The sequence below is a fragment of the Amblyomma mixtum genome, chromosome 10 (genome assembly GCF_055824585.1).
Source record: "Amblyomma mixtum isolate Tamu chromosome 10, ASM5582458v1, whole genome shotgun sequence".
Lineage (NCBI taxonomy): Eukaryota > Metazoa > Arthropoda > Arachnida > Ixodida > Ixodidae > Amblyomma > Amblyomma mixtum.
Window position 1 is genome coordinate 144,661,935 of NC_143021.1, and position 14,732 is coordinate 144,676,666.

Sequence of the window (14,732 nt, forward strand, 5' to 3'; positions counted from 1 at the left end):
CCCTTTTTCTTGGCAGCGTTCCTGCACACCTCGCCCCCCCCCCCCGTTTTTCGTACAATGTCTATAAAAAAGTCTCGAGTCCGCCTCGTGAATGGTATGCATCTGTATACTGCATTTTTGTGAACCTTGGCGAAATTCCGTCTAAGTTGATCGGAATTGGTTGCAAGGTGCTGCCGCATGTACGACGAATATTTGCTTCTGAGGTAAACACATTCTGACACCCTGCGGTGCTAACCCTCTCAATAGCAATTTCACGTCTCTTGCGCAATGTCGATTCATCTCAAGGGTAAACAGAAATTGACAATTGCCCACTTCTCTCTGCCTTTTTATTTACCAACCATAGTTTATAAGGTTGGACAGGCAACCGCTGAGCGTTGACTAAATTGTATAGCTGCCTCTGTTATAGTTTTCTTATGATAGATGCAGTACCATTTGATAAAAAATATATTTTTTTCAGCGCTAGAGTTTGAAGGTTACACTCTAGACCAGGATGTTCCGACTACTACTAATATTACTAGGCATCAAGAGTGACGAAGTGATTGCACGCGCAAAAGGCGAGGGCTGAAGGAGGACACAAGAAAGACACCGATTTCAACTATAAGGTTCATTGAAAAAAAAAACGCTAGAAATATATACATGGGACATAAACATAAATATTATGCTTTATATCACACCTTCTTTATTTTTGGCGTCCGCTTTCTCTTTTCGCTTACTTAGTAATTTGCGCTGTGCAATTATGTCGACAATTATCACTAACTCTCCCAAGTTTCCACTGTATCGACGTTGTGCCTTTTGCGATGCGGGCTGGGCAGCATTATTTTTTCTTTTTCTTTGCTCCCACTAATATATGTCACGACATTGAAAACAGTAAAGTCTGTAGTCGGGTAAAACACAAGAACGAAACGGCACATTCCCTCAAAGGAGGCCCTCCAGATACTAACATCGACGCGGTACAGCTTTTTGTGGCTACTCAGCCAAGGCTAAACAAGAGAGGGAAGGAAACGGTCCTCTGTTCCCGTGCTGGGCATCCTTATCCGGAACAAGGATCACCCCACCTCTGACGCCGTTTGGACAAAGACGGTACCCTCTTTGCCCCGGCTCTCCAACTTTTTCCCCTTCACCCTTCCGGAACCATAGACCGAATAAAGGAAGCCCCACTCACTTTGGCAAGGGACAGGCAGAGAAAGAAGCATGCGGAACCACCCCAGCCAACACCTCCCCCCACGCACGACGGGGACTAGCAGCGGGGTTTGCCATGGTTCGTTTGTAATCCTCTGAAGGCAGGCGCAGCAGCAAAAGAAAAGCCTTCACGCAGCACGGGTCAAGAAAGGACCGGACCGTATCTCAAGTTCTCAACATCTCAACCAAAACCAGTCTCGGGTCGCTGGGGGCAAGACGGGTGAGGCTGTTTTTACAACAAATCCGACTAGGGCGGGGCCTCGTCTTTTTTCACGTGACTAAACGTCACCAACCCTGATCGTGGCGTCACGGTTTTTCTGAAGAAAATGCAATAAAAAGCAACGCGCCCCGTCTGCAACTTTTCCCGCCGTTTTGCGAAGCGACGAGACTCGTCTGCAACTTTTCGCTCCGTTTTGCCAACTTTTCGCGCAGCGATGAGCGACGTTCCTGAACGACAGGAGCTCATTCTGCGGCGTTACCTCAGCAATTTGCACAATGAAGGCGGCTACTGGCACGGGTATTTAAAATCTGAAAATGACTTGCTACAATTTGAGAGGTCTCTGGCTGCTCGCCATGAGAAATACTCTGTGCGGACGTCAAGGGAGTTCGATGCGGCGTCAAAAGGTGAGGATGATTCTTGATATCTGTATATATAGTACATGGCGTAACTATTGTAATCGCTCAAAGACTGTTTAATGCAGATTCATTGCAGTGCTGAAATGCAAAATTTTGTTTTCCTTTGTTAAGGAACAATTTGCTGCCTCAGCCTTTCGCGCGTTTTGATGAGATTATTTCGCGGCTCCATGGACGCTTATTGTTGCGGGTTAATTAATACAGATAATCCATTTCTCTTCTCCTTTTTCTTTTCCAGCGCGATTCGTCTTTTCGATGATTCACCGCGGGAACAAAATTGGTCTTGACGTACCGTTTAGAGTGACCAAAGAAACGGTAAAGGTCTGCATGTTTGGAGAAGAATTCTGGAAAAGTGACAACCCAGTACGTACACACTTTTCATTTGGGTATTGCCTGTGTTATTATTATTGTAGTAGCGTCACTGCATGATGGTGATAGCTTCGTTGTAATGTGCTCATTCGCCGCAAGTCAATGCTGCTGTGCGGTGAAGCAACCCTACCGGGATACATGGATATGTTGTGCTGTGGCGCGTGAAAATATGCGATGTACTACGTGTATTATTATTTCTATGATATTCTGTGTTATTGCTCCAAGAGAGGCTTCAGGACACGCACAGATCGCCCCCGAGAAGGCCAAATATTTTCAGTACATCAAAGAAGTATCGGCGCTTGGCGCGCGAGAGGTTTAATGAGTAGATAGTCAGCGCCCGTGTGTGGCTTTGAATGTTCCGTGTGTCTCGTACCTGCACTGTTCCCTAAACATGCAAGAAAACCAACTAGCCCGCCAATATGCCCTTTAAATTTGTTATAGTTGCTAGTGTCAGTTGTTCGAAGGTATAGTTAAGGCGACCTTCGCCACTAGACTTTCGAGCCGCCAGGAGAAGCCAAACCTTAAAAATGGCTTCGGGGTAAAGTCTTTGTGCGTAGAGCAAGTGCAAAGGAGAGGCCGGGCGGCAACAGATGGAAAGCAGGAGGCGCAGGTTGTTGAGAAAGTGTAGGCACCGAGTGTAGCAGGGAAAGCAAAGAAAGGCTCGACGTACTGTGGCCCGTGCATCTGAAGCGTTGCCTTTAAAATAATATATCAACGCATCCGTTGATTGCATGCGTTTCTTTAAGGGGAAAACCCCCTCGCGTCATATATTAGTGAAAATAAGCTAAACTGACATTTTCCCATTGTTCTGCCCTATCAAGATATGAGTATGGCTGCTAACACAGAAATCCGCGATCTTTCGCGGGACCGCGGGAAACTATATAAGGGATCTTAATTATGATCTCATACATGGCGCCACATGCTTTATGTACAATTGTCACAAAACCATTCAAAAATGAACATAATGAAAAACTGTGGAAAACAAAAAAAAAAAACAGGCTATTTATTACCACAGGGCTATGGCTTCCGCCATAGCCCTGTGGTAATAAATATGGCTGCGTGCAGAAGGGTGCAGCCATGTAACTAATGAAAAGGCGTTTAAAAGGAGCCAGCACAGCGACATCTATCTCGTGCAGGCTGCATGCATGCAGCTTACATGGCGTATCTGGTGGTGCTTCACTGTAGATCATGAACCCTAATGATTTTGTCTAGATGCTACCAGTGTGAGAGTAATGTCAATGAACCAGTGCTTCCTCAAGTGTGTTTTGTTGGTCATCATCTGGAACAGTGGATCTGAGATCCACAGGATGAAGGTCACTCACCACAACCTCTAATCGCTCTTGTCTGTATATGCCACACTGTTCCAGTTAATTTCTTACTCTGTAATTTCTTAATTGTTGCTAATCAGTTGGCAGCTCACAACAGTGTTGAAACAGTCAAGGGCATACAATATCTCTGCTTTCTTTTAGCAAAAGTTATGCACTTGCATGATGTGGCCTCCTCCAGTACATTGTTTTCAGGGGACACAATACTGATTTCAGTAATTTATTCTTATATTTAGGCTCCAGCTACTGTGAATGACTGGTCACAGGAGACCTTTGAAAAAAAGCGGCTGAATGTCCAAGGCACCAAAAAAAAAGGGTGCCCTGCAACCTTGAGCCTGAAGTGGATTGAACTGTTCCCAGATTTTAAGGTATGTGTGCATAACAAGCAAGGCTATTTTAGGAGTTCAGCTATGTTTTTCTACATTAATAATACATTCTCACATCAGTATGCGGGCCAAGCAGCTCTGTAACCATTCGCATCTATTTCTTTTTATTGCACAAAAACTGTTGCTACTTTTTTTTTCTGAAAATCAAGCTGTGAAAATTAGGTACTATTCTTGAGCTCAAATTCAAGTACAAATAAGCTTGCTTTTGACTATTCACTCCACAACTAGATTTTTTTTTCTCCTGAGTTATGTTTGGATAGTGAGAATGAAAGTTCCCCTCCAGTCTTCAGAGTCGTGGTGCAGTGTTGCTAGCTAAAGCCAGGTGCCCATGTAGCTAATCAGTGGGACACAGGCTGCAACAATACCTTTGCACCCCTCCTCCATTTCTCTTTTCAATCCCCCATCCATCCTCCCCAGTGCAGGGTAGCCAGGCACAACACCTTTCCTTTTTCCTCTTTATCTCTCTCTCTATTTTGTTTTTGACAACTCACTGGTCATTGTAAACATATATGCAGGATCCTTGTTCCATTATTCTCTTAACGTGCGTATCAGTGCTGCCAATAAGATGCCGGGTCAGTTCCAGGGTTTGGTGGCACTTTCCTCTCTGATGCACTTTTCAAAGCCTCACCCTGGATTAATAACAAGCATTAAAAAAGGACTGAAAGTCATCAAGAAATAAATTAAAGCACTCCTTGAGAATCGGTTGAAGATACATCCCCTACTTTCTGTGCCTCCAGCTTTTTGTCACTGGTAATTAGATGCATTTTTCATCATCAGCAGCAGCAGCAGCATCAGCTTGATTACGCCCACTGCAGGACAAAGGCCTCTCCTAATCTCTCAAATTAACCCTTTCCTGTACCAGCTACGGCCACCTTATCCCAAAAACTTCTCAACTTCATCCACACGCCTAACCTTCTGCCGCCCCCTGCTAGGCTTACCTTCTCTTGGAATCCACTTTGTTACTCTTAAGGAACAGCGGTTATCTTGCCTTCGCATTACATGCCCTGCCCAAGCCCATTTCTTCGTCTTGACTTCGACTAGCATGTCATTAACCCGCGTTTGTTCCCTCACCCACTCTGCTCGCTTCCAATCTCTTAACGTTACACCTATCATTTTTCTTTCCATAGCTCACTGCGTTGTCCTCAATTTAAGTTGAACCCTTTTCGTTAGCCTCCATAATTCAGCCCCATCAGCGAGTACTGGTAAGATACTTTCCTCTTCACTCATATTGGTAAACTGCCATTCACGATCTGAGGGAACCTGCCAAATGCGCTCCATCCCATTTTTGTTCTTCTAGTTATTTCTCTCTCGTGATCTGAATCTCCAGTTTCTATCTGCCTCAAGTACACATATTCCCTTTTCTCTGCAAACTCTACTAATAACTCCCCGCTGCTATTGTTACAGCCTATGCCATAGCCTCCCACTGCCTTGTTTCCAGCCTGCTTCATTGCCTATACCTCGGCATTGATGTCACATATCAATACGGTGTACTGTGTTCTTACTTTGCTCATTGCTGGTTCCGTCTTCATTGAAGCTTTTGACAATCTGGCCATCTTGGCTGGATGTAGGCACATAGGCCCGTAACACCTTCAGTTTTTGCCTCATATTAAGCTCAATTAAGGGGCTTGCCACCCTCTCATTAATACTATAGAATTCCTCTATGTTGCCCGCTATATCCTGATTGATGAGGAATCCACACGTTCTCATCTCTCCACTAATCTATGGTAGCATAGGATGTACCCGCCCTTTATCACTGTAAATGCCTCATCTCGCCAATGCTACTCACTGCCTGTTTACAGGTGGTATTCCAGGGCCTGAAATGGGAACAGCTGGGGATAAGAGTTAATGGAGAATACCTAAGTGATCTGTGATTCGCTGATAGCATTGCCTTGCTAAGTCACTCAGGACATGAACTGCAAAGCATGATCAATGAGTTAGACAGGCAGAGCAGAATGGTGGGGCTAAAAATTAACATGCAGGAAACCAACCCAAGCAACCACCGATATCCTTCGGACGGCCGACAGAGGTCTATTTCGGATGTTCTGTACGTCCGCTGAACATCCGCAAACAGCCGGTAGACGTCCGTCGGCCGTCCGAAAGGTGGCCAAAGGTATACGGTTCGCCCGCCGACGGACGTCCAGTTGAGTACGTCCATTGGCGGATCTTTCTCGAATATTCGCATATATGGTGCATGCGTGCTTTTTTCACTCCGCGCAATGCAATAAAACCAAAAACAATTTGATGCATACCACGCATATTTTATTGTGGTTGATGATACATCAGCAGAGCAATGGGTTACATTCGGAAAATTACTTAAATGTGACTCTTCAAATGTGGCAAGCTTGGGACACACATCCGTAATCTTCCCACCCACAGGATTTCTGAAATAAAAAAGAACGCGGCAAGCATCAGTCATGTGAAACAAATGGCACAATGCAGTAGCCCAAGTAAAAACATTGGAACCAATTAATAGAAGTGTTTAATGCTGCAAGTATAACAGACAATGCACTTTAACAAACACCACAATAAGTATAAGGCAATAACAGCTCTCACTTTTCCACACCATATTTGACAATATATCTGTTCTTTATTTATTTTCATGGGCCTTAGGGCACTAACCTGAGCAGCACTGTACGCGACTGTGCACAGAAAGCCGCAAAGCTTCCGTTGCGAACCACTGCGACCTCACGTGCTTCCTATGGTCTGCCTTTCGCGCGTTGTCACTCTTTATATAGGCACAGTGAACATAGCGATGCCTTAAAAATTAACAAGATGCGAAAACACTCCGTCCCGCAACTTTGAAGAGGAGTGGGAATTAGTCGCGCGAGTTGAGGGCTCCCGCAGCTGTGTGATGTAGGCTCCCGAAAGTGTGAGAACAGCACACACTTGGGGAAGCCATCTCCTCGCGCCTACTGCTCCCACTGTCCTGTGAACGAATGTTATATGAGCATGCTGCATTGTCCTAGAAGCAAAGTTCCAAGAAGTGTACTGGATACATACCTTCGTGGGCAATCGCATGTGCACTAAGCCTCCTTTACACCAAGGTCGACGCAGTACGGGATTCCGGTGTTCCAGAAGAGCTTCAGGCGCTTTCCGTATCTTTCGAATTGCTTAAGTTACATACAACTTTCGTCCACAGACCGAACAAAGCCACATTTTATAATAACAGAGCTATAAAGATCTGCGCGACAACACTACGCGACATATCAACAACAGCCATCAACAGCGCTACGGACATGGCTACGGAGCCGTACTGATGGATTGGATTGGTCTGACCGCGAACTGACATCTATGATGATGGTGATAGCAGAACGCACGGGAGTTTTGATGCTTACGAATGGTTTCAATGGCAAGTTTAGCTAGCAAAACAGTGGACATGTCGCGCAACTCCTCTAATTTGGAGAAGTTTTATAAATATAAAACTAGTCATTGAGTTCTTGCAAAATTCTGCAACACCTGCTTCTCCTCTTAGATAAATTTAGCTCGTTGGCGGCTCTTGCACTGCAGGTAGGAGTGGAATCGTACCAATTTACAAACGTCTTCGCGTCAAACCCTCCAACTGATGCAAATAAAACAGTATACATACACGAAAGACTCGAATTTTCTGTGAAATAAAAAACGTCCATACTCATGGCCTGGGAAAATACTCGACCTTACATCCTTCGGACGTCCACCTCGTCTCTCATGCGGATATACAAAAGTGGACACTGTCCGTACGTCCGGCGGATGTACGAATACGGATATCCGAAATCGGATTGTGTTCGTACGTCCGATGGACGTCCGATCTCGGCAAAGGACGTTCGGATCTAGCTCGTACGTCCGACGGATATCTGTGGTTGCTTGGGAAAGTAATGTTCAACAGTCTCGCAAGGGAACAGCAGTTTATAGTTGGTGGCAAGATGCTGGAAGTGCTAAGGAAATACGTCTACTTAGGGCAGTAAGCGGCTGCTGGTCCGGATCATGGGAGGGAAATAACTAGAAGAATAAGAATGGGGTGGAGCACATATGGCAGGTTCTCTCAGATCATGAATGGCAATTTACCAATATCCCTCAAGAGAAAAGTATGCAACAGCTGTATCCTACCGGTACTCACCTATGGGGCAGAAACGTGGAGGCTAACAAAGAGGGTTCGGCTTAAGTTAAGAACAACGCGGCGAGCTATGGAAAGGAAAATGATAGGTGTAGCGTTAAGAGATCGGAAGAGGGAGGAGTGGGTGAGGGAACAAGCTCGGTTTAATGACATCTTAGTCGAAATCAAGAGGAAGAAGTGGGCTTGGGCAGGGCATGCAATGCGAAGGCAAGATAACCACTGGTTCTTAAGAATAACGGAGTGGATTCCAAGAGAAGGCAAGCATGGCAGAAGGCGGCAGAAAGTTAGGTGGGCGGACGAGATTAAGAAATTTGCGGGAATACGGTGGCTGCAACTGGCGAAGGACACTGTTAATTGGAGAGACATGGGAGTGGCCTTTGCCCTGCAGTGGGTGTAGTCAGGCTGATGATGATGATTATGATGATGCCTCATCTGTCCTCCTAACCTCACTAAGCCCTATGGTGTCCAATTTAATACCAGCTAGTTCCTTGAAAAGCACTGCTAGACTAGTCACACTGGATAAGGTTCTAGTATTAAACATTGCCAGGTTCAGTTTGCAATGGTGGCCTGTTTGGAGCGAGAGATTCCTTAGCACCCTTCTCTGCGTCATAAATCTGACCGCTGCCTTGGTCACTTGCTCCGTACCTGCTTGGGACTGAAGGCCGAGGGTTAATAGGTGTATTGGGATAAGAGATTGTGGTCAAGTGTGTTGCACCAAGGTGGCCTAATACTGTTCTGGTTAGGGAGTGCGTTGTCGGTTCTGGACACCTCGATCAAGCCACACCCCAGGCCTGGTTATGCGATTACAGACTTATATGTAATTGTAATTACAGATAGATGGATGTGTAGATAGAGGGAGACAATGAGACTCCAATAATCGTTTAATCCGTACCCTGTATGAGAGTACTGACTCCTGTACCAGTCATGGGTATCTCTTTTTGGAGAGAGAGAGAGACCGTAAAATTGATAAATTGGTTTTTTAGAAAAGGAAATGGTGCAGTATCTGTCTCACATATCTCAGTGGACACCTGAACAACACCTTAAGGGAAGGGATGAAGGTAGGAGTGAAAGAAGAAAGAGAGAAAGAGGGGCCGTAGTGTAGGTCTTCGGAATAATTTCGACCACCTGGGGACATTTTAACGTGCACTGACATCGCACAGCACACGGGCGCCTCTTGCGTTTCGCCTCCATCGAGATCCGGCCGCTGCGGTTGGGTTCGAACCCGGGTAACCCAGACTGAGTATTTTTAAGGTACCTTTTTTGGCACAAACTGCCACCTGTTTAAGGTTGCTTACCAAATTCTGAAATTTGGTAATCTGATTCTGTGAATATATGTGTGCAGGTGTAAATGCAGAGAAATTTTTATGCACGGACAATTTCATCTCAGTTTAACCTTTAACACCGCATTTATTACGTATACATGAGAAAACATTTTTTCGCACATAGCTAATATTCTTTGCAGCCAAAAAGACAGTCAATTCATTTGTTTTTTAGCCAAAAACACCCGCTGTACATTTGTTAAGTCTGGCATTTCCCAGTATATCAGCACAGTTTTTTCTTCTCATTTCATTGTTTTATCCCATTCGAGCCAACTTGGCAATGGGTGCAATTTAGCCGATGTGTGTGCTGTGAATTCTATTAAGAAAAGCAAATTGGTGCTTTCATTTATGCCTACACATTTGAAATTGTGGTGCTTTTTTTCTAGGTGGACATACCTCACCCATGTGGGCGAATGAAAGAACAAAAATTAAAATCAGCAAAGATTACCCAGCTGCAAGGAAGTGAAGCAGCAGTCTCCGAGAAGAGAATTTATGTTGCCATTGCTGCCAGCACTGGCCACACTAACCATGGGTTTGGCGACATTGAAGGGTTCAGCGAAACGATGGATAAGAGCTTAGCTGAGCGGATAGCCCTGTTGGTTAGAGAAGGGATCACATCCGTGTCGGATGTTAAAAAATGTTTGCATTACCATGTACATGATGTACTGTTTCCATGTGCTGAAAAACCAGACAGCAGCAGCAGGGCATTTTTCCCTACTTCTAAGGACATCAGCAACCACATCCAAGCTGCTCTCAGAAGAGACCGGTTCAGCTCTGTTGACCAGACAAATGCTCTTAATTTGATAAAAAAAATCCGCTCTGAACAGCCTGAGAGTTCAATAGTGTACCGGCCATATGCCGCAAGCAGTAACTCAGGCTGCAGCACATCTGATGATATGGAAGAGAATGTCGCCAGTGAGTGTGAGGAGACATTGCTTTTTTGTTTCCAGTCGAAGTTTATGAGAAACATGCTTGCAAAGTATGGCACTGCAGTGATTTGTTTAGATTCGACACATAAGACCAGTGACTATGCACTGCCACTTTTTATGCTGGTAGTGAAAACACCATTAGGCTATGCAACTGCTGGTGTGTTCATTGTGCAGTTTGAGACTGCTTGTTGCATAGGTGAAGCTTTAAGTGTGTTTCAGAAATGGTCCGAAAATCTATCTCCAGAATACTGGATGGTTGACTACAGCCAAGCAGAGATGGGTGCCATCCGCCAAGTGTTCCCCGAAAGTAAAATATCAATCTGCGATTTCCACAGGGGCCAGGCATGGCAGAGGTGGCTCCGCCGAAAAGAAAATGGTGTGTCACACCCCGATGATGCCCTGAACCTAATGAAGAGAGTTGCGAACGCTTCTAATACAGATGAATTTGAGAGCTCATCGGAAGCTCTCATGGCTTCAGAGCACTGGAGAAATGAAAAGCTCAAAACTTATTTTCAGACAGTGTGGCTCTCTGTGAAAGAGCTGTGGGTTCTGTACTACCGGCTTGGATTTGATGTTGTGCTTACCACAAACAACGGGATCGAGGCTCAGAACAGAGTGCTCAAGGCACACTATGTGAAGAGTGCAAGTGGGAAGCGATCTCTTACCTCGCTTATCACAGCCCTCGTATACGCATACTTGCCAGATGGCGAGAAAAAATTGATAGAGTCAGAGATGAGGCAGTCAGCGCTATACAGGCAGTACAAAGAAAATATCCCTGCATATCTGCATGGACGCCCGCGGATCTTCATTAAGCACATGCTGAGAAGGCTTGTAAATGCAGAGGAATATACCCGTGCTGATGTAGCTGAGCTGCCCATCAATGGGACATTTTCAGTTCGCTCTGAGAGTACAGATTCATCTCACATTGTTGACTTCAACAAGCCCTCATGCACATGCCTTGATTTCTGCAAGCACAAGTGCCCCTGCAAGCATTTCTGTGCAGTTTTCAAATTTGTTGAAGGAAGAACTTTCCTCTCACTGCCTCATGAATATCTTAATGGGCCACACATAACACTGGACACACATAACATTGGCACACAACAAACAGAAACAGCTAGCTTCAGTGATGCCAGTACACACGAAGCCAGTGTTGCGGACCTGACCTCGCCTGAGCCGTTACTTACAAACAGAATGCCTTCGGCACTGCACAGAAGTGTTCTTGAAAAGTGGGAGAAATGCAATTCGATTCTCTTCCAATGCCACAGCAACGAAGTGCTGTCGGAAGTTAGTGAACTGCTTGACAGTGCTTTTGCCAGGCTGGCAAGCAGTGTGCCACAATGTTCTGGTGTGCATGTTCGTAGCTCACCCACAAAGGGGTGCTCTTCCTTAAAACCCCTCCCAAAACGAAGGCGCCTGCAGCATGAGTGACATTTCAGCCTACTGGCTTAGGGTGATAGATGTGCACTCCCTCTCCCACACCAAAGAAATAATATAGCAGGGGCACAGCCAGGGGGTTGTTTCGGTGACAGAACACCCCCCCGAAATTCTCTAAGCGCTGCATCCCCTCTCAACCCCTCCTTTCGGCCTTTTCTTTGCCCGTAATGCTATTGTTACGACGCAGTGGAAGTGGAAGACGAAGTGGACTCCCGCGTGAAAGGGACGAACGAAGAAGAAGAGGTTGCTGGTGCTTCCTGTTCGCGCTGGTGCTCCCGGCTAGGAATTATTCCCCTACGGCTTGTAAATAAATGTAAATAGTATTTCCCCGTAACATCTTTGGTGGAGGTGCGACAAGACGGAACTACGCAGCGGACGCTACCTTCCACCCCCGACCTACCTTTCACGCCGCCGCTACCTTCCACGGCCGACAATGACGGAAACAACTCCTCCAGATTCGGCAGCATCGGTGTCCTCCGTCGTCCTCACTCACCCTCGTGATCCTGGACCCTTCTCTGGGGACGACGACGCTGACGTCGAGACTTGGCTTCGCAAGTATGAACGGTGCAGCGCTAACAACCGGTGGGACCAAACTTTCATGCTTGCGAACATCGTTTTTTACCTTAAGGGCACGGCGCTCAAGTGGTACGATACCAACGAAGAGACATTGACCAGTTGGGATGTCTGTAAGCAGAAACTTATCGACCTTTTCGGCAAACCACTCGGCCGGCAGCTTGCCGCAAAACGAGATCTCGCCAGTCGCGCCCAGTCATCCACGGAGTCCTACGTCTCTTATATTCAGGATGTGTTGGCTCTTTGCTACACCGTGGATACAGAGATGAGCGAGGCTGACAAAGTGGGCCATGTGCTCAAGGGCATCGCAGACGACGCATTCAATCTGCTCGTTTACAAAAACTTTGACAAGATTGCAGACATCATAAAGGAATGCCGCCGCTTCGAGGACGCCAAAAGCCGACGGATAACCCAGCATATCGCACGCCTGCCCAACACGGCTGCGTCTTCGTCGTGCCAAGATCTTTGTTCTCGGAACCAGCCGACCTCACCTGAGAACGTGACCCGTATTGTACGCCGTGAGCTTGAAGCCATTGCTCCGGCTTCCTTAGCAACACCCGTAGCCAACCAGCCCTTGTCCCTTCCACTTATTCAAGCCGTCGTGCGACAGGAAATTGCTAACTTAGGTTTAAACTCTGTCGCCGCTCTTCATCCCTCCCAAGTCCCTGAAGTCCCTCCTCTCTACCCTGTCCGGCCTGTTTACACCGCTCCTCGACCGCGCAACCCCTCCGAGTGGCGTACACCTGACGACAGGCCCATCTGTTTCAACTGTTCCCGTGTCGGCCACATCGCCCGTCATTGCCGTAGTCGATGGTATTCCTCCCAGCGGACCCGTTACTCGGCCCCACATTATCGCCCCGACGCTCCAGACTCAAGCTCTTTCTCGCGACCCTTGAACCCATCAAGCCCCACCACCGACGTCTCGCCGCCCCGCTTCAGCCGCTCACCGTCCCCACAGCGCCGCCAGTCCCGTTCGCCGCAAAGACCGCGCGCTTCCTCTCCTGGCCCCTACGGACGATCACAGGCGGAAAACTAGTTTCTGCAGCGTCTAGAGGTGATGCTGCAGTGACGACCCGGGCCCAAAATCCTCGTTTAGTTCTTCGTGCCCGGCGCAATTTACTGACCATACAAGTCGATGGCGTTGCCGTCTCTGCTCTGGTTGACACGGGCGCCCACATTTCTGTGATGAGTTCCGACCTACGACGCCGCCTTCGCAAAGTACTGACGCCTGCTCCTACAGCCGTTGTTCGAGTTGCCGATGGTACAACGTCCCCAGTCCTCGGCCTGTGTGCTGCTCGTGTGACGATTTCTGACCGACAAACCACCGTGCTCTTTACCGTTCTGAATCAGTGCCCTCATGACATCATACTCGGCCTCGATTTCCTTGGTGAGCACGCAGCCCTTATTGACTGTGCTAGAAGTGTGGTTGAGTTGGACCTACCGTTCCTCTCTGACCCACCTGCCCCAGTTGTGCACCGTCTCTGTACTGCCGAGTTCATCCGGTTGCCACCTGAAGCCGCTACTTACGTATTGTTTAAATCTGTTCCACCTCTTCCTACCGGCCAGTATATCATCACTCCTGTCCTTGATTTGCCCGTCACGAAGAATGTTGCCCTTGCCCATACAGTTGTTACAGTCTCGGCAAACAGCGCATGTCTACCTGTTCTCAACTTCAGCACGCACGTCCAGACGCTTCCTCAAGCCATGTGCCTCGCCACGGTGTCCCCTACTGACGACTACGTGATCTCCACAGTCACAAACTGTGTATCGTCCTCTCCGGACGATCATGTCACAGCTCTTTCGAGACCTGACCACTTCGCCAATATGATCGCTTCCGATCTCTCTTCTGACCAAGCAGAGGCGCTTACCCATCTTCTGGCATCTTTTCAGGACATATTTGATTTCAATGACCGCCCTTTGGCTCGTACGACTATTGTGAAGCATCGTATCAACACCGGTGACGCCGCTCCTCTGCACCGCCGGCCTTATCGGGTGTCCAGTTCCGAACGCCAAGTGATACAACAGGAAGTCGAAAAGATGCTCACTAAGGACATCATCGAACCGTCGTCCAGTCCTTGGGCCTCTCCAGTCGTCCTTGTTAAGAAGAAAGACGGCAGTTGGCGTTTCTGCGTCGACTATCGCCACCTGAACCGCATCACAAGAAGAGACGTATACCCGCTCCCTAGGATCGATGACGCTCTCGACTGCCTCCACGGATCTCAATACTTTTCTTCCATTGATCTTCGTTCCGGTTATTGGCAAATCACCGTTGACGAGCAGGACCGCGAAAAAACAGCTTTTATCACGCCTGATGGTTTATACCAGTTCAAAGTCATGCCGTTCGGACTTTGTAATGCACCAGCTACTTTTGAACGGATGATGGACTCACTACTTCGCGGATTTAAGTGGACAACGTGTATGTGCTACCTTGACGATGTTGTTGTCTTCTCGCCCACATTTGTCTCGCACCTTGAGCGTCTCAGGAGTATCCTGAC

General features: G+C 47.2%; 1 protein-coding gene and 1 long non-coding RNA gene across 2 annotated transcripts; one reads left to right on the plus strand and one right to left on the minus strand.

Moving 5' to 3' along the window:
* Positions 1–1,436: 1,436 nt before the first annotated feature.
* Positions 1,437–11,658, plus strand: LOC149327188 (uncharacterized). The gene is made up of 5 exons (XM_089563734.1): positions 1,437–1,803; positions 2,051–2,175; positions 2,741–2,794; positions 3,791–3,874; positions 9,688–11,658. The coding sequence occupies exons 1-5, from the start codon at positions 1,614–1,616 to the stop codon at positions 11,656–11,658; spliced, it is 2,424 nt and encodes an 807-aa protein (XP_089419860.1). The 5' UTR covers positions 1,437–1,613.
* LOC149327189 (uncharacterized) lies at positions 6,130–7,735 on the minus strand. Its single transcript, XR_016286353.1, has 2 exons — positions 6,893–7,735; positions 6,130–6,273 (listed from the first exon to the last, which is right to left on the minus strand). It is a non-coding gene; the product is annotated as an uncharacterized LOC149327189 (long non-coding RNA).
* Positions 11,659–14,732: the final 3,074 nt, after the last annotated feature.